Source organism: Talpa europaea, assembly GCF_964194135.1.
Source record: "Talpa europaea genome assembly, chromosome: 9".
In the NCBI taxonomy this organism is placed as follows: Eukaryota; Metazoa; Chordata; class Mammalia; order Eulipotyphla; family Talpidae; genus Talpa; species Talpa europaea.
Genome location: NC_140076.1, coordinates 24,356,312 through 24,381,926, shown reverse-complemented (window position 1 = coordinate 24,381,926; position 25,615 = coordinate 24,356,312). Strand labels below are relative to the sequence as shown.

Sequence of the window (25,615 nt, the reverse complement as noted above, 5' to 3'; positions counted from 1 at the left end):
GGGACCACGAAAATGAATAACTATAAGAAAGTGAAAATCAGAATCAACAAAAAACTATGAAACAGAGACACTTTTGGGGGGGGGTGGGGGGCAGGAGGGGAGGGATTGGGATCAGAATGGGGGGGTTGCAATTGTATGGGGAATATAAAAATAAAATTTATTATTAAAAAAAAAATCCATCATCAAAAAAAAAAAAAAAAAAAGTCAGTTGGTGAGTGTACCAGAGGTATACCATGAAGATACTAAGTTGGGTGTGAGGGCAAATGCAATGAGGAAAAGCATATAATGTCTAGACAAAATTTAAAAAATTAAGTCTTTTTACATATGTTACTATTAGGCAATCCTAACCCTGCACTTACTTTATTGATTACAGTTGTCTTACTAAACCCAGAAATATACTTATTACTTTTTCTACCTACCTATTCGCCTATCCTGATTAAATTTCACTGGATTCGGTCCATCATTCAAGCCTATGATTATTTGTATTTTTATTTTTTAAAAGATTTATTCATTCATTCATTCATTCATTCAAGCACTGGGTACAGTCAGAAGCACAGGAGAGTGAGAGAATTCACCAGAGCCAGAGCAGGGAGCAGAGCAGGCAGAAGGACTGAAGTACACTGCTGAGGGGAGCAGCGGGTGGCAGGAGAGGTCTGCGCGCCATGTGGGACCCTCCTCCGGTGGCCGGGGAGCAGCCAGGGTTCGAACCGGTGCTGCAGAGGCTGTGAGCAGCTTAGTAACGGAGCGCTCAACCGCTGCGCCACCGGGGAGGGCCCCTATGATTATTTTTAGATACTGATTCTGTCATGGAATTTAGCTATGTTTTTATTTCATTTTCATATTTAAAAAACACCTTTTGTAGATTTGTCATAAAAGTATTATCATTTATTATGTAAAAGTCAGGGAGATAGAAAAGTAAAAAAAAATTTCAATAATCTACTACCACCCAGAAATGGACCACTGTTAATCGGAAACAGTAAATATGAGAAGCTTTTAAGCCTAAATTAGAATCAGTTTTATAGAATTATATTACACACTGTACTTCAAATTGTCTTCAAATTACTTCAAATTGTCTTCAATATCAGGGTTTTATAGTTGCGTATCTAGTGTGTGTATAATAATTCAGCCCCAGCTCTCTCTTTCTGGACATTATGATTAATAACTTTCTATTTATATATGTTAACAGTGTCCCCCAGCCTAACTTTTTCCAAGTATCCATGACAACTTTCCTAGAATAATGTCCTATAAATAGAATTGTTGAATGAAAGGATGCATAATTTTTAAGGTTTCATAGAGCCAAATTCTGTTCCACATTTGTTCCAATTTACATTCCTATTATTATTATTTTTTTTTTATAGCGGCATGCTTTATTTATTTGTTTGTTTGTTTGTTTATACATGCACTGGGTACAGTCAGAAGCGCGGGAGGGTGAGAGAATTCACCAGAGCCAGAGTGGGGAGCAGAGCAGGCAGAAGGACCGAAGTACACTGCTGAGGGGAGCAGCGGGCGGCAGGAGAGGTCTGCGCGCCATGTGGGACCCTCCTCCAGTGGCCAGGGAGCAGCCAGGGATCGAACCGGCACCGCAGAGGCCGCGGGCAGCTTCGCAACCCAGCGCTCAACCACTGCGCCACCGGGGAGGCCCTACATTCCTATTATTAATGTAAGATAATGAAGAACTGAAGAGCTGTCACAATTATTATGTATTACAACCTAACTACAATTTTTGATGCTCAGCTGGATAGAAGAAATACAATACCTTGTGTATATAATTTACAATCCTTTCTTTACTGTCATGTTTGAATAATTTTTTCATGCATTTCTTTTATGATATAAATGTAAAATTTAATTATTGTAACACTTGTATAGTATCATCATCTGAGTTATTAATAACAGTAAGGAAGAGAGCTCAGATGTGAATAGCATCAATAGTTAATTTCAATCTTCCAAAACCAAGAGAGCATTTCCCAACACATTCTGAGGTCAGCAATACCCTGATACCAATGTCAAAGACTACAGACCAATATCTCTTATGAACAAAAACTATTACAAAAACACCAGTAAAATACTTTCAAGTGGAATTCAACAGCATATTGAAACAGATTATACAACATGACCTGCTAGATTTATTCCTGGAATGCAAGGTTGGTTCAGCATATAGACAAATAAATGTAATATGCCCCATTAATACAGAAAAGGGGAGGGGAACCTCACACGAATACTATTTCAACTGATGTAGAAAAGGCACTTGGCGAAGTCAACACCCAAACATGAAAAAAGAAAAATAACAAGAAACACTCAACAAACTAAGGAATAGAAGAAAACTACCTCAACACATTAAACACCATGAAAAACCCACACCTAACATTATACTCAATGGTGAAAGACTGAAAGCTTTTACTTTTTTTTTTAAAGATTTATTTATTTATACAAGAATTGGGATACAGGCGAGAGGTACGGGAGGGTGAGAGAATTCACCAGAGACAGCGGGGAGCAGAACCGGCAGAGGGATTGAAAACACTGCTGAGGGGAGCAGTGGGAGAGACAGGAGAGGTCTGCCGTGCCATGTGGGTGTCTCCCTGGCCGGCCGGGAATTGAACCAGCGTTGCAGAGGCTGTGGACAACTTCACAGCTCTGTGGTCAACCCGCTGCGCCACCAGGGAGGTCCTGAAAGCTTTTCCTTTAAGATTAGAAACAAGGGGGCCTCCCCGGTGGTGCAGTGGGTTGAGCACAGCACTGTGAAGCTGTCCGCAGCCTCTGCAGCGCCAGTTCAATTTGCAGCAGGGAGAAACCCACATGGCGTGGCAAAGCTTTTCTGTCTCGCCCACTGCTACCCTCAGCAGTGTCTTCAGTACCTCTGCCTGTTCTGCTCCCCACGCTGTCTCTGGTGAATCTTCTCACCCTTCCGTACCTCTGGCTTGTATCCCAGCTCTTGTATAAATAAAAAATCTTTAAAAAAAAAAAAAAAGATTAGGAACAAGGATGCCCACTTTCATTACATCTACTCAACCTATACAGGAAATTCTTGTGAGAGCAATTGGTCTAGAAAAAGAAAATAAAAGGCGTCCAAACTGGATAGAAGTAAAAGTATCACTGTTTATATAGATGAAATTTCATATGCAGAAAACGCTAAAGATTTCACCAGGGAAAAAACCAAATTCGGCAAAGTTGCAGGTTACAAAAAATCAGTTGTGTTTTTAGGCACGAACAATCTGAAAAGGAAGTTAACTATTTCTGATACAATAGCACCAAAAATATTGTTGGGAATAAACATCAAGGAAGTGAAAGACTTGCACAGTGAAAACTACAAAACCTTGCTGAGAGAAATCAAAAACTACCTAAATGAACAAAGACATACTGAGGACAAACATGATGCAAACATGTTAATGAAGAGGATGACTTAATAAGATGTCATATTATCCAAAGCAATCTGCAGATTAATAAAATCCCTATCTAAATACCAGTGACTTTTGGCAGAAATAGAAAAATCCATTCTAAAATTGACAGGGGAATTCTCAAGAGACCCTGACTTGCCAAAACAATCTTGAAAAAGAAGTAAATTGTGGCTCTCACACTTCGTAACTTTAAATTTATGATAAAGCTTCAGTAATTCAAGCAATATGTACTGGCATAAAGAGAGAGACGTAGACATATGGAATGGAATACAGAGGCCAGAAATAAAACCCTCACATATATGGTCAATGATTTTCCATTAGTGTGCCAAGACCATTTAGTGAGGGAAAGGACAGCCTTTTCAACAAAAGTTGTTTGGAAAATTGGATATCAGTATGTAAAAGGATGAATTAGATTCTTATCTTACATCATATACAAAATTTAACTCAAAATGCAAAGGCAATAAAAGTAAAAACAGATAAAAATTGGACTATATTAAAATTTAAAACTTTCGTATGACAAAGGTCTCTATCAGCATAGTAAAGGCAACCCACAGAAAGAACATATTGCAAATCATGTATGTTAAAGAATATCCATAATATATAAAGAAGCCTTAAAACTCAAAACAAAACAACCCAATTAAAAAGGGGGTACTTCAGGGCCTCCCCGGTGGCACAGCGGTTGAGTGCTGGGTTATGAAGCTGCCAGCAGCTTCTGCAGTGCAGGTTCGATCTCCAGCTGCTCCCCGGCCACCGGAGGAGGATCCCACATGGTGCGCAGACCTCTCCTGCCACCCGCTGCTCCCCTCAGCAGTGTACTTTGGTCCTTCTGCCTGCTCTGCTCTCCGCTCTGGTGAATTCTCTCACCCATCCGCGCTTCTGACTGTACCCAATGCTTGCATAAATAAATAAATAAATATTTTTAAAAAGGGGGGGGTACTTCATGCCCAGTAGGACGACTACTATATTAATAAAAAAAAAAAAAAAAGATCATAAGTGTTGGGGAGGATGTAGATAGAGAATCTGGAATCCCTTTGCATTGCTGGTTGGCATATAAATGATAATATTCCTATAGAAAATGGTATGGTGGTTCTTCCAAAAATTAAAGAGAATGGGTACCAGTAATTCCATTGCTGGATATATTCCCAAAATAACTGGAAACAGACACTTTGAGATATTTGTACATAATAGTCAAAATGTGGAAATAACCCAAGAATCCATCAACAGATGAATGTATAAACAACCTGTGGTATAAATACACAGCGGAATATTATTCAATCTTAAAAAAGGAAATCTGACATAAGCTACAACATGGATGAATCTTAAAGCTATTATGCTAACAGAAATAAGCAAATTACAGGGACAAATAATGTGTTGATTCTACTGACAAGGGATATCATACAAAGAGTTTATTATAGTCACATTCATAGAGACAGAAAGTAGAAATGTGGTTGCCAGAGGCTAAGAATAAGGAGGAATAGGGGATTAGTGTCAAATGGATTCAAATTTTAGCCTGGGAAAATGAAAAGGTTCTGAAAATGAATGGTGGTTGCACAACATTGGAATATACTTAATGCCACTGAACCATATACTTAAAACGGTAAATTTTATGGTATGCCTATTTTACTAGCAAAAAAGGGCTGCTTTATGTGTCAACATTTGTAGATTAAAAAATTTCAACAGGTGGGTATATGTGCAATGGGAAGACTGCCAAGTGAGAAAAGGATAAATTCAAATATTCCCCCATCTCTGCTTTAGTTAAGTCACTATTTTAAAATCCAAGCTCTATTACACTGGGAAATGTATTATAATTCTAAGGCAGCTGTGTAAGGGAATGAAAATAACACAGCTTTTGTTTATGCATTCAAATGTCTACCCCCATCACTTGCCAATTAACCTATGAGTCTTGATTTTTCTGGCACTATTATGTAGCATAGTTTTTAAAAAATTGTGGTTAAAAACATTTTACTATCTTAATCCTTTTAAAAAAAGATATATTTATTTATGCATATAAGAACTGGTGTATAGGCTAGAGGTGCGGGGGGTGGGGGGGGAGAGGGTTCACCAGAGACAGAGCATAACAGGAAGATCTACTGAAATACACTGCTGAGGGAGCAGCGGGTGAGACAAGAGAGGTCAGCTATGCCATGTGGGTCAGTTCCCCGGCTGGGGATTGAACTCATGTTGCAGTGGCTGGTAATAGTTTGACAGTCCTGAGATTTTTAACCCCTGCACTCCCATGGAGGCCCCATCTTAACTTTTTTTTTCAGAATTTAAGTATATTTACATTGTCCTCTTATCACCAATCTCCATCCACAGAACTCTTCCTCTTGTAAAAACTGACACTGAATCCATTAAACAACCCCCCATTCTTCCCTCTCTCTAGTCCCTGGCAATCACCATTCTATTATACTACTTCCTATCTCTATATGCAATATAGCTTTCATAATATTACATTTTCCATTTGAAAAAGCAACACAAGAGTGTGGTAATGGCATCAGGGCAGACAAATAGATCAATGGAACAGAACAGTCCAGAAACTGACCCACATACATATGTCTAATTGAATTTCAATAAGGGTGCAAAAGCAATTTCTCAATTCAATGGAAAAGCAGTGTTTTCAACAAATGATGCTGGAATATTTAGATCTTCATATGTATGTCTACATATACATATATACAAACACATGCATATGAACTCCCATCCATCACTCCTTCACATAATACATAAAAGTTAACTCCAAATGGATCATAGATCTAAAGCTAAAACTTAAAACAATAAAATTTCTAGAAAGAAAACAGAAAATCTTTGTGGTCTTGGGATAAGCTGATTTCTTAAATGTAACATGAAAAACAATCATAAGAGAAAAAGTTGATAAATTGAACTTTATCAAAATTAAGAACTTGCATTTTTCAATAGACACTGTTAAGAGAATAAAAAGACAAAGCCACAGACTAAGAGAACAGCTTTACAATGAATCACCTATTTCCTCTGACGCCATCATTTTAAGGTTATAGAACCGATCAACAGAAATTAACCATGGATTGATTGTGCCTACAGATTTATGTAGGATCTTTTTTCCCCTGCTAATGTCTCATGCACTTTTTCCTGGAAATTCTTGATAGCAACTCACATGATGTCATCACAGAACACATAATATATATTAACATCTATCATCTGTTTTCCTTAGTTCATCCTTATAATTTGCTCTCTACAAGCTGGTAGTGGGCGTGCTCAGCCTTTCTGCATGCCCACATCACCACAATGGAATCTGTGTCATGGTCAACAGTGTTCCCTTCAGAGTCCCAAGTGAACCAGCAGCAGAATATGTATAACTCATAAGTGATACGAATCTTCATCCACAGTCTGTCCACCCTTTTCCACACATGCTTTAACATTTTAAAAAGGGAACATATTATAAAGGGTTTGAAGAGTGTGTCTCTGTGTCTAGAAACACACACAAATACACCTTTCAAAACTCAACAATAAGAAAACAATCCAACTGTTTAAAAATGGGGGAAAGATATGAAAAAAGACTTTACAAAAGATATAAAAATGGCAAATAAATACATGAAAAGATACTCAACACAGTAAGTCCCTAGGGAAATGCAGAGTAGAATCACAATGAGCTACCACTAATTTTAGAATGGTTAAAATCAAAATGACCAGTCATACCAAGTGTTCTCCAGGAGGTGGAAAACTAGAACTCTCTCATATTTGGTCTTTTAGTGATGTAAAATGATATAGCTACTCCAAAAATACTGTGGTGTGACCCAGTCATTCCATCTAGGCGTTTACCCAAGAGAAAGAGAAAGCATTTAGCCACACAATAACTTCTTACATACAAATATTCAAAGCAACTTAATTTGTAATATTCAAAAGCTAGAAACAAGCTAAATATCAATATCCATGAGAGATTAAACAAATCATGATAGTCATACAATGAATACTGAACAATAAAAGGAATTGACTTATACAATAACATGAATATCAAAATAATTATACTAGATGAAATAAAAGACTAATTTTATTTATATAAAAATCCAAATATGCAATCTAATCTAAAAAGAAAGAACTAGATGAACAGTTGAGTAAGGATGGAAACAGATGCTGAGGAGGTAAGAAAGAGGAAACAGGTAACAGGGTAACCAATGGCCTGTAGAGCAACATGCCTAAGTTTTATTGTGACTAGTGTGATACATACCTCACCATGACTCTATCTGTGGGAAAGACACATTGCAGTGGTAAGAAATACAATGAGAATGTAAAAGACTATCAGAAATGGATAGAAGACAAGTTCATCTGACTGACAAAACTGCTGCATTTCAACAAGGAAAGCTTCCTCCTACTCCAATCTTTGCTCCTCCTCCTTTGGGGGCAATGCTCCCACCTCCTCCCAGTCTCCCATGTTTGATCCTAGCACCACAACATATGGGAGGTCCTCCCATGATACCAATGATGGGCTTCCCTCCTCCTGGGATTATGCCAATAGGTCCTGCTCTTGAAATGAGGTCAACTATGGGAGGCCACACACCAACAATGCCTGGCCCCACCAATGAGACCTCCTGCCCATCATGATGGTGCCCACTTGGCAAAGAATGACTCAACCAGACACTTAAGGAGAGGAGAGCCTCTATTAGCTTTATATTACTTGTTCTACCAGGAGATCACGGTGCTATGACTCTGGCTGTTTTCTCACAGCACAACAAGTAGATTCAGTCCTCCTTCCAGAACAGTTTTGGAAGGACCTAAGTAACACAAAAGGAAAAAAACTCAAAGTTCATTTATTTGTATTGTGAAATTTGAAAATAAAACTCTAAACCCTTTGACTTTATTTTAAAGAAGAAATACAAATGGGAGAAAGAAACTTACAGGGGGATAGATATATTTATCTTGATTATAATAATTTCATAGGTATACATATATGCTAAAGTTTATAAGATTATACATTTTTAAATATAAGCAGTTCATTGTATGTCAATTTTACCTCAAAAAAGCTTTTATTCTTAAAGACAATTGGGCCAAAAATGTACAAAATTATTAAAGAATATGATTAAAAAGTATAGTTCCCATTTTATCACTTTCTTGACAACAGTTAAAAGTAATCGGTTTAGGGCCTCCCAGGTGGCGCAGCGGTTGAGCGCTGGGTTGCGAAGCTGCCCACGGCCTCTGCGACGCCGGTTCAATCCCCGGCTGCTCCCCGGCCACCGGAGGAGGGTCCCACATGGTGCGCAGACCTCTCCTGCCTCCCGCTGCTCCCCTCAGCAGTGTCCTTCGGTCCTTCTGCCTGCTCTGCTCCCTGCTCTGGCTCTGGTGAATTCTCTCACCCTCCCGGCTTCTGACTGTACCCAGTGCATGTATAAACCAAACAAACAAATAAATAGATAATTAAAAAAAAAAAAGAGACAAAATCATTTAAAAAAAAAAAAAGTAATCGGTTTAATTTTAGCCATTCTGGTGGATGGCACTGTGTTATCCTATTGTACTTTAAAATTGTTTTCTTGCTTACTTGTGAGGAGCAGTTTTTAGCTTTCTATTTATTGTCATACAGTTTTTCTCACCTGTGAATTTTTTTTAAATTTTTGTTCAATTTGGTTATTTGTCTTTCTAAAAATACTTTTTATGAAACTCTATTGTAGACATAATCCTTTGTTGAAGATATACAGGGGGATGATTAAATACCAAAATCAGGATAGTGGTGGGAGATAATATCTGTGAAAGAATATATATGTAGCTTTAATCATTTTATTTTTTAGGTTGTATTCATTTTTATACATTCTTTACTACTTTGTATGTTAGTTTGTTTTTTAATTTTTTTTTAAGTTACATACCCTTCAAAGTTCTGAGCAAAACTGATTTTCAACTTAGATTCCTATACCCAAAGAAATTAACAGAGAGGAGAGACCTCCTTCAGAAAGCTACTGCAGAGTAAAATAAGAATAAAAAAATGAAAAAGGGCTAGGAACACAGAGGAAAGCAAAAACAAGTACTGAAACGGGTTAAAGTCTCAGCACTACCAAGCTCTCACCAGCCACTATGGCATAAGTTCAATCCCCGGCCAGGGAGATGACCCAACATGGTGCAGCAGACCCTCTCCTGTCTAGCCTGCTGCTCCCCTCAACAGCGTATTTCAGTAGCTCTGCCTGTTTTGCTCCCCATTCTGTCTCTGGTGAATCCTCTCACCTCCCCCCTCGCACTCTGGCCTATACTCAGTTCTTATATGCATAAATAAATAAATCTTTAAAAATAAAGGGGTGACATGTAAATATAAATCATACCAAAAAACTAAAGTAAATATCCCATTGTTTACTGAAATGTAATAAATAATATTCAGTACTACAAATATCAAGTTATATCTATAGATATAGAAAAAATGTTTTCCATATACTGCTTTATAAACTAGGATGTGATTTTTTTTAAAAAAAATTTATTTATGCATATAAGAACTGGGGTACACCCAAATAGCCAAAGCTCTCCTGAAAAAAAAAAAAAAAGAAGGGAATGGAGGCATCACACGCCTAGACTTCAAACTATACTACAAAGCCATAATCATCAAACTGCCTGGTATTGCAACAAGAACAGACACACAGACCAATGGAATCGAATAGAAAATCCAGAAATAAACCCACAGATTTATGGTCCTAGTTAATCTTTGACAAAGGAGCAAAGACGATGCATTGAAAGTTTGTTCAATAAATGGTGCTGGGAAAACTGGGTCGCTACATGCAAAAGAATGAAGCTTGACCACTACCTCACACCATACACAAAAATCAACTCAAAATGGATTAAAGAACTAGACATAAGACCTGAAACCATAAAATACATAGAAGGAAATAAAGGCAAAACACTACGTGATATGCACATCAAAGACATCTTTACAGACACATCACCCAAAGCAGTGATAGTGAAGGCAAAGATAAACAGCTGGGACTACATCAAATTAAAGAGCTTCTGCACAGCAAAAGAGACAATAACAAAAACAAAGAGAAACCCCACCAACTGGGAGAACATTTTTGCACCCAACACTAATGATAAAGGACTGATCACAAAAATCTGCAAAGAGCTGATGAGACTCAACAACAACAAAGAAAATAATCCAGTCAAAAAATGGGCAGAAGAGCTAAAAAGAAATTTCTCTGAAGAGGAAATGCAAATGGCCAACAGGCATATGAAAAAATGTTCAACATCACTTGTAATCAGGGAAATGCAAATCAAAACTACCACGAGATACCATCTCACACCAGTGAAAATGGCACATATTAAAAAAACTAGCAACAACAAATGTTGGCGAGGTTGTGGAGAAAAAGGAACTCTCCTGCACTGTTGGTGGGAGTGCAAACTGGTCCAACCACTATGGAGAGCTGTGTGGAGATTTCTAGACCTACTAAACATAGAGCTTCCATATGATCCAGCAATTCCACTCCTAGGTATTTACCCAAAGGACACAGAAACATCAATTCCAAAGAACACCTGCACCCCTATGTTTATAGCAGCACTGTTTACAATAGCTAAGCTTTGGAAACAACCCAAATGCCCAAAAATAGATGACTGGATCAAGAAGATGTGGTACATATATACCATGGAATATTACTCAGCATTCAAAAAAGATAAACACATGCAATTTGCAGCAACATGGATGGCGCTGGAAGGGATCATGCTCAGCGAAATAAGCCAGAAAGAAAAAGAAAAATACCGGATGGTCTCACTCATAGCAGGAATCTAGAAAACTTAAATAAGGGACCAGGAAAATGAATAACTATAAGAAAGTGAAAATCAAAATCAACAAAAAACAATGAACCAGAGACACTCTCTGGGGGGTGGGGAGCGGGGAGGGGAGGGACTGGGGTCAAAATAAGGGGGTTGCAATTGTATGGGGAATATAAAAATAAAATTTATTAAAAAAAAACAATGTGGAAATTCCTGAAAATATTAAAAATAGGTGTAGCTTATGATGTAGCAATTCAACTCTATGGTATTTATTTAAAGAATGTAAAACACCAACTTGAAAGGGTATGTGCACTTATATTCATTGCAGCACTATTTAACATAGCCAAATTATGGAAACAACTTAGAAATATAGTTAGAAACAATCATAGAAATATGACTATAGAACCGTGGCTATTAGTAGTGGGTTCTGATTGAGTTATGGGAATCACAACCCGATTATGAGTGGGAAACAAATTGGGAAGTGACCCAATGGTGTGTGATGGAGAATTATGGTGCATTGGTGGTGGTTGTAGTGTGGTAACATATATCTGAAGGTGTCTGAACCTATTCCTCTAGATCACATACAGTGTTAAAAATCAATATTTCTTCAATAAAAAGATAAATTAAAAAAAAAAAAAACTGGGGTACAGGCCAGAGGTGGGGCGGGGGTGTGTGTGAGAGGATTCACCAGAGACAGAGTGGGGAGCAGAACAGGCAGACTGACTGAAATACACTGCTGAGTGGAGCAGCGTGCGAGATAGGAGAGGTCTGCTGCACCATGTGGGTCAGCTCCCTGGCCAGGGATCGAACTCTTGTTGCAGTGGCTGAGGAAAGCTTCATAGTGCTGCAATTTAAAACCCCTTGAGCTACCAGGGAGACCCCAAGATGTGATTTTCTAACTTGTCTTAACAAGATTTTGGATATCCTTTCATATCAATATATAGCACTCTTTTCTGTCCAAATTTCATTTGAAAAATACTGAAATACACACAAAAAGTAAAATTTACACATAATCCCACCATTTGAAATTTTGTATGCTATAAACAAGTGAAAGATCACACCTGTGTTTCATTTTAGCTCTACTCCCACTCCCCCCTACCACCAAAAACAAACAAAAAAAAAAACACTGTAAGCACCTGATGCAAATGTCTTATATATACAGTCAAAAATTTTCTATTTCTTTTTAACAATCTCCTGGGCTCAAATATTTTCTGGCTCTGGGTTGTCCAAAGGAGACTTACTGTTTTGCATTTCCAGCCAAAAATATCTTACAAAAATCCTTATTCAATCTAGGAGGGATTCTTGCCATTCCTTAAATGAGTAGGGTCTTCACTCTTAGTCACACCTTCACTTCAATACCAATGAAGTGGATTATAGAAACAAGGCATGTAAAATAATTCATTTATAATTTATGCCAACTGGGAAAAAAAAGTATCTTAATCAAAACCACTTTTATTAGGCTTTGAAATTATCATATAATGCAATATAATAATAAGCACTGGGGACTGTTTTACTTAGGTTCTTATCTAAAAACAAGTTAGCCGGGAGGAGCATAAATGAACAAGATCATCAAATACTGCTCTACGTATCGGAAGAAAATATAACATGAAAAGTTGTTCAATGTTCCACTAGATCATAAACTCACAGAAGGCAAGAACCTTATCTATTTTTTCATCACTACACGTAAGAAATCAGCACAATAGTAGCATACACCAGGTAGCAGTAATTATTTGCTTTGCATGCTTTATACTATTATAAATGATTTGCTAACTTACTTTTAAAGTTTGATTAAGATAATTTTTCTTTTTTTTTTTTAAGATTTTTTTATTTATACAAGAACTGGGGTACAGGTCAGAGGTGCGGGAGGGTGAGAGAATTCACCAGAGACAGAACAGGGAGCAGAACAGGCAGAAGGACCGAAATACACTGCTGAGGGGAGCAGCGGGTGAGACAGGAGAGGTCTGCCATGCCATGTGGGTTTCTCCCTGGCCGGCTGGGAATTGAACCTACGCTGCAGAGGCTGTGGACAGCTTCACAGTGCAGCACTCAACCCGCTGTTCCACCGGGGAGGCCTGAGATAATTTTTCAAAAACATATCTTTGATTAGGGTAAAAAATGCCTATATATTGAAACAAATTTAACTAACTAGATTTAATTCCAAACTTTCACTACTTAATCAAACCCTGTAAAGGAGAACAACATAATGATCAAACTGTACCTACGGAAATTTTAAAAAGGAAATGCTTAGACCATGTTACTTATTTTTTAAATTGAGGTAATGCTGATTTACAACAGTGTATATGGCTCAGAGGTACAGGTTCACAACTGTTCCAATGTATGTTATGACATCACACTCCCCACCAAGGCACCCACCCACAGTCCTCCACCATAGTCCACAGGGGCCCCTCCCTCTTTGATGAAATGACTATAGGAATGTATATATACCTTCCAATTAAATGTTTTGGCATTCCTGGATAGATACCGAAGAGTGGAATTGCTCTACTGCATGGCAGACCTATTTTTTTCTAATATATACTTTATGGAGGTTTCTATAGGGGCTAGACTAGTTTACATTCCCAACAGTGTGAGATTTTTCCACATCCTCACCAACACTTGTTTGTGTAGACCATGTTTTTTAGAAGGGCCCTCACCTCAGATGACAATGATACAACAGCAGTGAATTTTGCTTTGTGGCAATTATGTCAATGTTTGGAACTCTATGTAAAGTTCTTCCCCCAAGCATGAGTCTGTGATTTTATGAAAACACAGCCATCTTTTCCCCCAGTACAGGGTGTTGCAAATTCAAATTGCCTTTTAATATATGCAGTTTAATAAAATGAAATAATTAAAAAACCTAATAATAAACCAAGTTAAAGTCAATAGCCAAATGAGTCAGAAATATTTTATAAAGAATGATCTGTCAGTTGCAAGAGGTCAAATCCATTATATCCACTATAAACCACAAGGGCCATCCATATTCTTTTGATGTAACAAATTCACTGTACATTACACTTCCAATCTATAAAGTTCATCACAGGCTCTCTGAATCTAAAATGTTAGCAAAAGCTCTGTAAACATCTTTTTTCTTTCAATGGGCTATAAAGTGATAGGGCCATGAAGGAAATCTGTTCTACATTAAGTCTTTAAAATAATGCTCAGACTAGAAAGGAAATAAAGAAATGGACATAATGGGTACCTATCTGCTTCCAAAGCTATGTTAAGGACAGTGTTATACTATTTCATTTGATCCTCACACCACTTTCCTATTATCCCCAATTTTACAAGTGAATAGAAAGATACAAGGCAAGATTTAAAGTCAACGGTGGTGGTCTGAGGATTTAAAAGTGCAGTGTTTCAAATCTACTTTCATTATATATGTTTCCCTATTTCATAAGACAGTAAAACATGAGATTAACCAAACATGTTTTCTCCACAATTACTGTTAAGAGTTTTATGGAATCTATGGGCTCTAGATTTAACATTTTCATTTACGAAGGCCTTCAAATACTGAAATCCGTATTTCACTACAAAGAAAGAAGTCAAGAAAAAGCAGTGAACATAACCCATTGGGGGCATGACTATAACATTAATACTTTCAATAAACGAGTTTTCAAAAATCTCACTCCTCTTAAATTTTTGTTTCCTTATAATTTATATCAGAACTACAATAGATATTAAATATTCCTTCACTTATTAAAATACTCATTTATTTCAGTAAGAATGCAAAAGACAAATGTTAGGCCATGACTTGGAAAATAATACTTAGTAGATGTTTTTTAACAGAATCATACAATTTTGGAGGAGAATCAAATCCTAAAGATCATCTCAGGCAGAACTCAAACTCCCAATAAATTGATTTGGCCCCAGGTTATACATCCATTTAGTGGCATTTTATTTGAAATTATGTAAGGAAAACATTAAAAAAAAATTAGCTAATGGAAAACACTAGGGTCTTTCCAGTTATTCAGCTATGATTTAGTCTTCCCAGAGTCTGGTAGCATATATAAAAGATCAATAAATGTTGGAAATGAGTACACTGACAAATCTCTCAGCCATAATCAATCACTAAATTATATCATATATCTCAATAGCTTCAGGTCAGGCTACAACCAACTCTCTACATGTTCTGCTTCCTGAGAACCTCAAAGCAGCAGAGAATCTCAGGGTTACATAGAAGTGCTCAATGATTAGAAACAGAATTTTAATGACTTTAAACTAGTAACATTTTAAAATACAGGCAAGGTTTAAAAAGTAAAAACAAACCACAGGAAAAATTTAAATTTCTAAGACAAATGAAAAAATACTCAAACTGCTATTAAAATATAAATTAATGTAAGAGTGATTAACAATTTTTATTATCAGATTGGCAAACTAAAAATTTTAATAACATGAGAATAGCAGGGCCTCCCGGGTGGTGCAAGGGGTTAAGATGCAACCTATGAAGCTACCCCCAGCCACTGCAGCATGAGTCCAATCCCCGGCCAGGGAGGTGACCCACATGGCGCAGCAGACCTCTCTTGACTCACATGCTGCTGCTCCCCTCAGCAGTGTATTTCAGTCAATCTGCCTGTTCTGTTCCCCACTCTGTCTCTGGTGAATCCTCTCACCCCCCCCATCTCTGGCCTGTACCCCAGTTCTTATATGCATAAATAAGTTAAAAAAAAAAATGAGAATAGTAAGGACAAGATCTCCCAAACATATTGCTGAAAGTATACAACTTTTTATAAGCCAGTATTCATCAAAATTTAAAATAAACTTTCCTTTTAATGTAACAGTTTCAATTAAAGGAATTTATGCTACAGCTATTAAGAACCAATGCAACATTATTTGTTATGACAAAAAAGAACAAATGGTTTAAGTATGGTTCATGCTCAACATGTATTGATAAACTTATCCTCAATATATTAAACTAAAAGCAAATTGTAGGAGTGTATTTTACTTTTTTTTTGCAAGTTTGTTTGTTGGTTTATTTATTTATTTATTTATTTATTTATACATACATACATACAAGCACTGGGTATGGTCAGAAGCGCGGGAGGGTGAGAGAATTCACCAGAGCCAGAGCGGGGAGCAGAGCAGGCAGAAGGACCGAAGTACACTGCTGAGGGGAGCAGCGGGCGGCAGGAGAGGTCTGCGCGCCATGTGGGACCCTCCTCCGGTGGCCGGGGAGCAGCCGGGGATCGAACAGGTGCTGCAGAGGCCACGGGCAGCTTTGCAACCCAGCGCTCAACCGCTGCGCCACCGGGAAGGTCCTATTTTACTTTTTAAGAATATACAAAAAATTGTTAACTCCTCTGGGGAGCAACAAGAGGGACTGAAAGCAAAGGGAAACTCATTTTTCCCTTAAACATTTCTGTAGGGCCTCCCCATTGGCACAGCAGGTTGAGTGCAGCGCTGTGCAGCTGTCCGCAGCCTTTGCAGAGCCAGTTCGAATTCCGGCCAGCCAGGGAGATTCCCACATGGCATGGCAGACCTCTCCTATCTCACCTGCTGCTCCCCTCAGCAGTGTATTTCGGTCCTTCTGCCTGTTCTGCTCCCTGCTCTGTCTCTGGTGAATTCTCTCACCCTCACGCTTCTCTGGCTTGTGTAAATAAATAAATCTTTAAAACACAAATTTTCAATGTAATGCTATGTGGGTGTTTTTTAATGCAATAAATATGGGTGTATTCCACAAGGAAACAAGTCTACAAAATATTAAGTGAAATGAGGAACTTTTAGCATATATTTGACACTATTTTTCTAAAAATAGTAGATATATACATACGTACCATATAGATAAGTATACATTACCAAACTGTTAACCACCTAGGAAAATGTACTACTGACATATAAAGGGTGTGTGTGACAGTTCTCATCTTTTTCTTTCTTTATTTATTTGTTTATTTATTTTTTAAGATTTATTTATTTATTTATGCAAGCATTGGGTACAGACAGAAGCATGGGAGGGTGAGAGAATTCACCAGAGCCAGAGCGGGGAGCAGAACAGGCAGAAGTACCAAAGTACACTGCTAAGGGGAGCAGCAGGTGAGGCAGGAGAGGTCTGCACATCATGTGGGACCCTCGCTGGCGGATGGGGATCAAACCAGCGCTGCAGAGGCTGCAGGCAGCTTCGCAGCCCAGCGCTCAACCGCTGTGCCACTGGGGAGGCCCTACTCTTTCTTTTACATTGTTTTAATCCTATAAAATAAAAATGTATTCATAAATGGGTAAAGAAAATGTGGTTAGGGCCTCCCCTGGTGGCACAATGGTTGAGCGCTGGGCTGCGAAGCTGCCTGCAGCCTCTGCAGCGCTGGTTCGATCCCCGGCCACCAGCAAGGGTCCCACATGGCGTGCAGACCTCTCCGGCCGTGCCCACTGCGCCCCTCAGCAATGTATTTCGTCAGTCTGCTGTTCTGTTCCCTGCTCTGGCTCTGGTGAATTCTCTCACCCTCCTGCACTTCTGACTGTACCCAGTGCTTGTATAAATAAATAAATAAATCTTAAAAAAAAAAAAAAGAAAGAAAATGTGGCTATATATCTAATGAATACTAGTTGGGTATAAAAGAGATGAAATCTTGCCATCTGTGACAACATGGATGGACCCTAAGGAGATTACGCTAAGTGAAATAAGTCAAACAGAGAAAGACAAATGTCACAAATTTCACTCATCTATGGGAAAGTGCATATAAAGGGAGAAAAAATGCAGCTGAACCAAAAAACAAAAACCTACAGACTCTGACAACAGAATGGTGGTTACTAGAGGGGGAGGGAAAGGAAGAGAACAGGGAGACCAGAGTCAAGAGGAGGGTGGTGAATGGACATCTGATGGTGGGTGTGATGTGATAAATACAGTTGCTGGGGTGAGAATCTATATCTGGAACCTTTACAGTGTTACCTTAATTAAAAAATAAAAGGGGTGGGAGAAGAATATAGTCCCGAACTGCTTGGGCCAATTAAAATTTTTACACATTTTGTATATGTATTTTTCAAAAAATCAGATAACTACAACCAACCAACCAATCAAAAAAAACTTGGTCAGCTTAAAACAGCAACAACAACAACATGGGATTTACATGGTATTTTCACTTTCTGCTTTATGTATTTTTATATCTTCTCTTAAAATTTTAAAATGAGCATGTATTAGTTTAGAGTCACAAAAAACATATTTAGGTTTGTTACTTTAAGATGCCATATACATTTAAATATGCACACACATGAAATAAGAAAATTAAAGAAAATAAAATCACAAATAAAAATAGACCTATTTCATACAACCATGTATCTATCAAAAAAATATACTTTTCAAAATAGGTCATTCACTCTATCATATCTGGTAATAAATTTTTATGTGTGTACACACTAATAAGGTGTTACTGTGCTGGCTAAGGTGACACAACATGTGCAGGTTATTCCCTTAGGAGTGAAATTACTATGAATCAAATGTCAGCACAAATAACTACTAGACTCCCCCACTCCAGGAGAAAAAAAGGACAATAAAGGCATTCAAATAGACAAAATATATTAGCCCCAAATCCCTCTAAATTTTTCATATAATGGTTTAAATGTTGGCTTTACCTTAAGAGTGATAATTTTTGGAATCTATTTTTTTTAAGATTTATTATTATTTATTTATGCATACAAGAACTGGGGTATAGGCCATAGGTGGGGGTGGAGGTGGTGAGAGGATTCACCAGAGACAAAGTGGGGAGCAGAACTAGTGGTTCTGCTGAAATACACTGCTGAGGGGAGCAGCAGGCTAGACAGGAGAGGTCTGCTGCGCCATGTGGGTCAGCTCCCTGGCCGGAGATCAAACTCATGCCACAGTGGTTGGCGATAGCTTGATAGTGTTGAGACTTGAACTCCTGTGCCACCAGGGAGGCTCTTAGGAATCTATTTTTTAAACCATCTTACTCAATTTCTTATTTATCCTCAGATTTTCCATTATAGTGTCATAAATAAATCTGGCTAAGCAATTTTTTATGGAAAATTACTACTTTAAATATTTGTAAAATAAAAGCAACCTTGGGAAGTTATTAGAACACAAAATAAAAATGAAGTTCTACTGTTAGTAATCAAGATAAAAACATTAAGCTCCGATCCCTACTAGGAAGAAGCAAAAATTAGTTGACCCAAAATTGTCCTTGTTGCTTGATAAAGACAAATAAGACTCACTTGTTACCCTCAGAAGCCTACTATGGGATCTAAGAAGGGAGGAGTATTGAAAAAATATCGACTGAGTGTATACATTAAGTGCCTGGGGTTATCCTAGGTCACTGCAACAACCTCAAGATGCTTACATTTCAGGTGGGGAGAGACAAATAGATCTATCAGTGAGTGATTTGAAGAAAAAACAAAGAACAGTTAAAGAGTTGGAAGACAGGCAAGTGCTGTTTTACAGAAGGAAGGCCTCTTAGAGGATGTCTATAGCCTAATGTAAACAAAGCACATTTAATTTTGAATTTTTTTGGGCCTCCCTGGTGGCACAAGGGGTTAAGCACCACACTATGAAGCAATCCGCAGCCTCTGCAGCACAAGTTCAATCCCCGGCAGGCCAGGGAGCAACCCACATGGCACAGCAGACCTCTCCTGTCTCGCCTGCTGCTCCCTTCAGCAGTGTATTTCAGTCACTCTGCCTGTTCTGTTCCCCACTCTGTCTCTGGTGAATACTGTCACCCCCTGCATCTCTGGCCTGTACCCCAGCTCTTGTATGCACAAATAAATAAATCTTAAAAATTTTTTTTGAAGTTTTGAAATAAGTGGTGCACTCTATTTAGATTTTTTTTTTTATTAACAATGTTAAAAAGAGCATGATCCACAAGTAGACACAGAAATCAGGAAAGCCCGCAATATACGTAAGTGACATCATCTAAAGTTTCTGCAGTTTCATAGGTGACATTTAGTGTTATGCTTTGGTCGTATGCATCCACCTGTCATCTAATTTCTATTTAGACATCTCCCAAGAGAAAAACAGCACAAAAAGAAAAGTGAATGCATTAAAAATCCTTTAAAATAAAGTTCTAGAATCTTTATCACTACCAACCTCAAGGAGTTAGGAACAGTGATCGTTCCCATCTCAGTATCTCCAAACTGTTGTTCAGTTAGACTGTTATCTCTTCCTCAATACAATAATGCCTCCATTAATACGTACCCTCATTCCATACATGTAAGTGCACACATTATTTTGAATATAGGCTAAAGTGATAAACAATCTCTAAGAAATGACCAAAACCTACTATCCTGGTCCTTTATAGTAATTTCTTATGGTAAAATTGCTTTTCAACATACACTAGACCTTACATTAAGTATATCATGAAGTGTATCTCAAGTGTATCATGAAGTCCCTACAATACAACTGATTGAACAAATTAGTTTTGTGTGCAAGGCATTGTATTAATTGTTAGATACAAAGCATCTCCTCTCCCTCCCCCGCCCCCCCCAAAAAAGGAGTAAACAAGGTCGGTGCTCATGTTGGCTCAGGAGTTAGTGAATACAAGAGAGAAACATGGAAACAAATATTTAGGCACCACATGTAGGTATAAGGTGCTCCAAGAATACACAGTTATGTGAAAAAATCACCTTACTTCTGTGAAATGCTTCTCAAAGACTTAATATTCGAGGATGATAAATAGGCAAATGGGGAGGAAATGCACACTGTGGTAAAGTGGACTTAAAAAAAAAGTCTGGAAAGATGATGGGTGACTGGGGGGGGGGGGGTGTCAAGATTCTAAAAAGGCTTTGTATGCCAGGCTATTGACTCTGAGTGTTTATCTTGTTTTGGGGGCAAGAAACTTGAAGAATTTGAGGGAATAAAATAACAAGATTATATTTACAAATTTAGAAATAACACCAAAATGGATTATAGATAAGGCCAACCAAAGCAAAAGAGATTAGTGAAGAGGTTACAACACTAGGACATTGCATTACCTGAACTAAAATGGTGACAGCAAGAAAACCAAGAGTTGAAATCATAAGTATGTACATAGTGTCAAAAGAACACAAACAACTAAGGGGAAATCTATCTAAAGAAATCAGAGAAAGCTTCACAGGAGGTAACACTGCTCTGTCCTAAAGAAAGAAAATTTGCCATGATGAAAAAAAGAGAAAAGGATAGAATAGCCAATGAAAAGAAAAGACATGAGAATACTTGATGACTTGAGAATTTGTTAAAGTAATTCTATCCTTTTGGAGATCAGTCAGTTGGTAAATATTTACTGAAAGTTTAATACATGCACTGGTTCTCAAAGAATCAAAGGAAAATTAAGATCACCTTCCCTAAAGTAATGCACTTGGAAATTCAAAGGCAAATTTTTAATTACAAGTGACTGAAATCACACTTTGAACACACATGAACTCCAAGTGAAGTACCCCTGTGAATAAGTAAGAGTAGAATTGGGGTAATGGGTTTGGCTAGGTAAGAGATGAAAAACTGGTACAAGGTTGTGAACATATTTTATCCAAGGCTAAGAAACCTGGATTACTTGGGCCACTGTTGTTGTTAACAGAGACTGTCTTATTTATACATACAACAAAGTATTTCTATAAAGAACAGTAAGTGTCATTATTATTCCATTTGCAAATGAGAAAACGATGTTTGAAGAAAATAACATGCCCAGGTCACAAAGCTAATTTACATGGTGTAGTCAGTATCCCAATCTGACTTAGATCAATTGAACTACTCTAGGAAAATATGAAATAGATGCATTACTTAGTCATTTTAACCATTAAAAATCTACCATTAGTCTAGAACCTAAAAGTACCTCATTATGAGTAAAACAAGGTTTACTCATAAAACTACTTTGCCTGGTATTTTCAAAGTATAACCATTCACCCAATTATTTCAAGTCTAATTTAAAAGTGTTCAAAATCTGTGTTACATATAGAACTAGTAGTTGTAAATTGAGGAATTTTGGTTCCCAAAACAGCAAACACTTGAGAGGATCTCACCCATTTTTCAGCAAAACAAAGAAAAACTGTTTTCTGGAGTTAATCTTATCCACACTGCCTGGCAGACAATGTTTTCAGAAAAGGAACTCAAGGGAAAGGAAAGAAAACAAAGCAAAACCACATCCCATAGTCAATGAATAAAATGTTCACTGAATACAACTTCATCTAGTATCATTTTCTTAGTAACTACTACTTCTGAAGTTTCATTTTTATTATCTTCACAAACTTCTGAAAATTGAAAGCATGCCCAGAATAAGACAAGCTTCTCTATCCTTTTAGGTATTTTTTCTTTTGATGCAATTCCAAAGAAAGAACCATTTCTTTTAAGCGCTGCAGGAGACTAAGAGAAGAATACGGATGATCCCAATCCATAGCAGTAAGAATCTACTTGGCACAATCTAAATCTCTAGGAAAAAAATTCTAAACTAAGTATCTAATGAAAATATTTTTGTGGTGGTTAAGTATCCCAGAGAGCACAGGCCAGACCTGTCTAATGTAATACTAATGCCAATCTTTACACATTATATGCTCCTTGAGGGCAGGTTCCTATCTCTAGCACTTAGGACAATGCAAGAAACACAAGCATTCAATGTTTAAGTGTATGAATAAATCTTATTCTGCTTTTCAAATGTGAAACCAAGAGCTTTCAAACTCGAATGCATTTTTTTCCTGCTTCTTCATTAAATTAAAAAAAAAAAAAATCTGCCTGGTGAGCAAGGACACACATTGATTTTGTCAAGGCTGCTGGAAAAAAAAAAAAGTGACAAAAATATTGGGACAAGTATTGTGAAGAGTTATATAAACCTTCTATTCTGTCTGTATAAGCATGACAAAGAAATACAGGTGAGAATAAAATTTCAGTCATAGTTTATCCAAGGTTTAATTTAGCTAATAAGTGGTAGAGTCACAATTAAGAACCAAGTAACTCCCAAACCACTGTGCTTTCTGTTACAATGCACCATGTCAGTCAGAGGAACACCTTTTATTTCATTTATTTGCCCAAAAATGTTTTGGGAAAAATTAAAAAAATCTTCATAGAAAAGACAAATCACAAAAGCACTTCCTTTTAAAAATTCCTCTGTCCCTTCACATCACTAGGTGTCACCAAGACTCAAGAAATTAAAACATTCACTTAAAATAAAATCAAAACTGCAAGCACTAAACATAAGCAGGATATAAAAATGGTATCCCCTGACAAGCTTCAATGACTGGTTACATTTATTCTTCTTATCTTTCTTGGACGATAACTTAAGCTCAGAAGTCTTTCCCAAAACCACAGTACTTTTTCTGACCTTTCTCTTCACTACTGCTTGTCCAATTAGCTCCCCTTCTTACCAAAGCACAGTGTCCCTTCTCCTCTCATCCACCTTTGGCAGTGGAACGCTCAGCACTCCTACCAACCCCTGGACACTAACATGTTATTTCCATCCTTTCAGCCATCACCTTCCTCCATCACCTATTAAAGTATCTTCTCTTCTTTCTAGTCAGTATTACAATCTATAGTAAACCTTTTAATTTACTTTTACTAGTTAACCGTGTGTCCCATTTGGGTGTCTCATGGGGATTCACTCATTACTCTCTCTGCACCTTTTCCATTGTTACCAAAACTGCATTGGAAATACAGTTATTTCTACCACCTCCTCCCCAAGCGTAAGCTCATCAAAGGTAAATGCGGTCTTATTCAGCACTTGGTAACATCCTATTGAATCAGTAAATTTGTAGTGTATGTGTAGTTAAGGAAAAATGATCATTACTAGTAAGGAAACAAAGAACAATTACACCTTAACACCACAGTGCAGGGAAAACACTACAGGTTGTATACATAAAAACCGGAGTGATACAATGTATGGAAAAGATTAGAAGGGACAAAATTCCATTGAAAGAGATGAGGTGCTTCTGCTTCAGCACAGGGAGAAAAGCAATTAAGCAAATTAATTTATTTGCTTAGGACCCACAAAGCAAATTGTCCACAAAAATTATAACTTTCGAGCACCACAACTTATTCAGCACACTCATTAAGAGCCCAAGTACCTACATACTAAGATTATTTTGCATCCTCAAAAGTATACCAGGTGAGGTGAATTGAAGTAGTAACAATAATGGCAAATCATTACATTTATAAAGGATTCGAAAACACTGAGCAAAACCTAGGAATGCTTATGGACATGAAACAAAATATACCAATAAATATGTAATCATAGGTTAGGCCTCACTACGGCACAGAAATGGTCAAACAACTGCCTAGAGACCACACTCCACATCTTTCCCTATCGTCTCGTACTCATAGACCCTAGCAGTCGATACAAGGTTCACCAGCCTCATTCCTGGTAGCACAATTCTCAAAGGAAAATAGAAGAGGCAGAGAACGGCTTAAACATCAAGGGAAAAAAGGGGGGAGGAGGGTAAAAACCAAACAACAAATCGACTCTGCAATCTCTTATCAGAAAGCTCTAGGCGCCTTTCAAAGCCAACTGTCATACCTTTCAGGGGCCTAGAAGATGTTCACTTCAAAAATAAACTCTCTGACCCCAATACATGTCTTTGGATTATTCTGAAAAACCCAGGTTTTCCAGTTCGGAGAGCTGCACGCTACTCAAAAAAAAAAAAAAAAAAAAGAAAGAAAGAAAAAAATCTCCTGGCAGGAACGAGCTATCAATCTCTCAGGGGGCAATGGCGCTCCAACCACCCAGGCAGGGTACAGGCAGCGACGACACGGTACGGCCCTTCCAAGGGGCAGCCGGCGCTCTCAGGGCTTGTAGTCTCGCCCAGCTCAACCCGCCCTGACGGTGACCAAAGTCGGGCAGTGGCGGAGGGGGGCCAGAGACTGGGCTTCCGAGCTGGGCCTTCCCGGCTCCGGGGCGCGGCGAGACACTGGGGTGGCGCCTTTCAGCATGGCTCAGCTTCGGCAACGGCCCCGGGCCTCTTCCCCTGGCCTCCCTGCCCCGCAGCACTCAGCCAGCCCGTCAGCCCCTCACCTGGCAGAAGCTTCGGCAGTAGTTCAAAGATGAGACCTCCGACACCTCCTGCTCCCTCAGCTCTGTCTCCAGCTGCCACAGACACGGTCGCAGTTCCGGAGCTCCCGGCGCCGGAGATGTGGGGCGATGACCCCGAGCTATGGACTCAGTCTCGGTTCCGTCTCCGGCTCCGGCCGGAGCCTCTGCCCCGGCCCCGGTGGCGGCGGCGGCGTCTCCCTTTCCGTCCGCCATCTTCCCACGGCCCAGCAGCGCGTAGGCAACCAAGCCACGTGACTTGGCCCAGCCCCGCCCCCGATCGCCCGCGCGTGATGACGCATTCCCTGGCGACGCCGGCGCCCACCGAATTCCGTCACTGGGACTCAGGGTGCCCCCGGTCTGTCTGCGGCCTCCGTACAGCCTCCGGGGCAACAGTCCGCAGCGACTGTCCAGAGACTCGTGCCCACCGCGGGCCTTCCAGACTCTCCGCAGTCGTCGGGTCACGACTCCAGATACAACTATAGACGCAATCTAGATATGAGGGAGATGACATTTAAGCTGCGGCCTGAAGAACAGGATAAAGGTGGCCCTGAGAAGACCCTAGAAGCAAACATCCCAAGTAGAGGGAAAATATAAGCAAAGGTT

The 25,615-nt window shown here is 38.6% G+C and overlaps 1 protein-coding gene across 1 annotated transcript in view; it reads right to left on the bottom strand.

Annotated features, from left to right (window-relative positions):
• RLF (RLF zinc finger) overlaps positions 1-25,225 on the bottom strand; it is a gene marked incomplete at both ends in the record, with an annotated part of 69,423 nt that extends 44,198 nt beyond the window's left edge. Inside the window, one exon of the mRNA XM_084242034.1 lies at positions 24,995-25,225. Within this exon, the coding sequence (XP_084098160.1) occupies positions 24,995-25,225 (231 nt within the window). The remainder of the gene's footprint in view (positions 1-24,994) is intronic.
• Between the last annotated feature and the right edge of the window lie 390 nt (positions 25,226-25,615).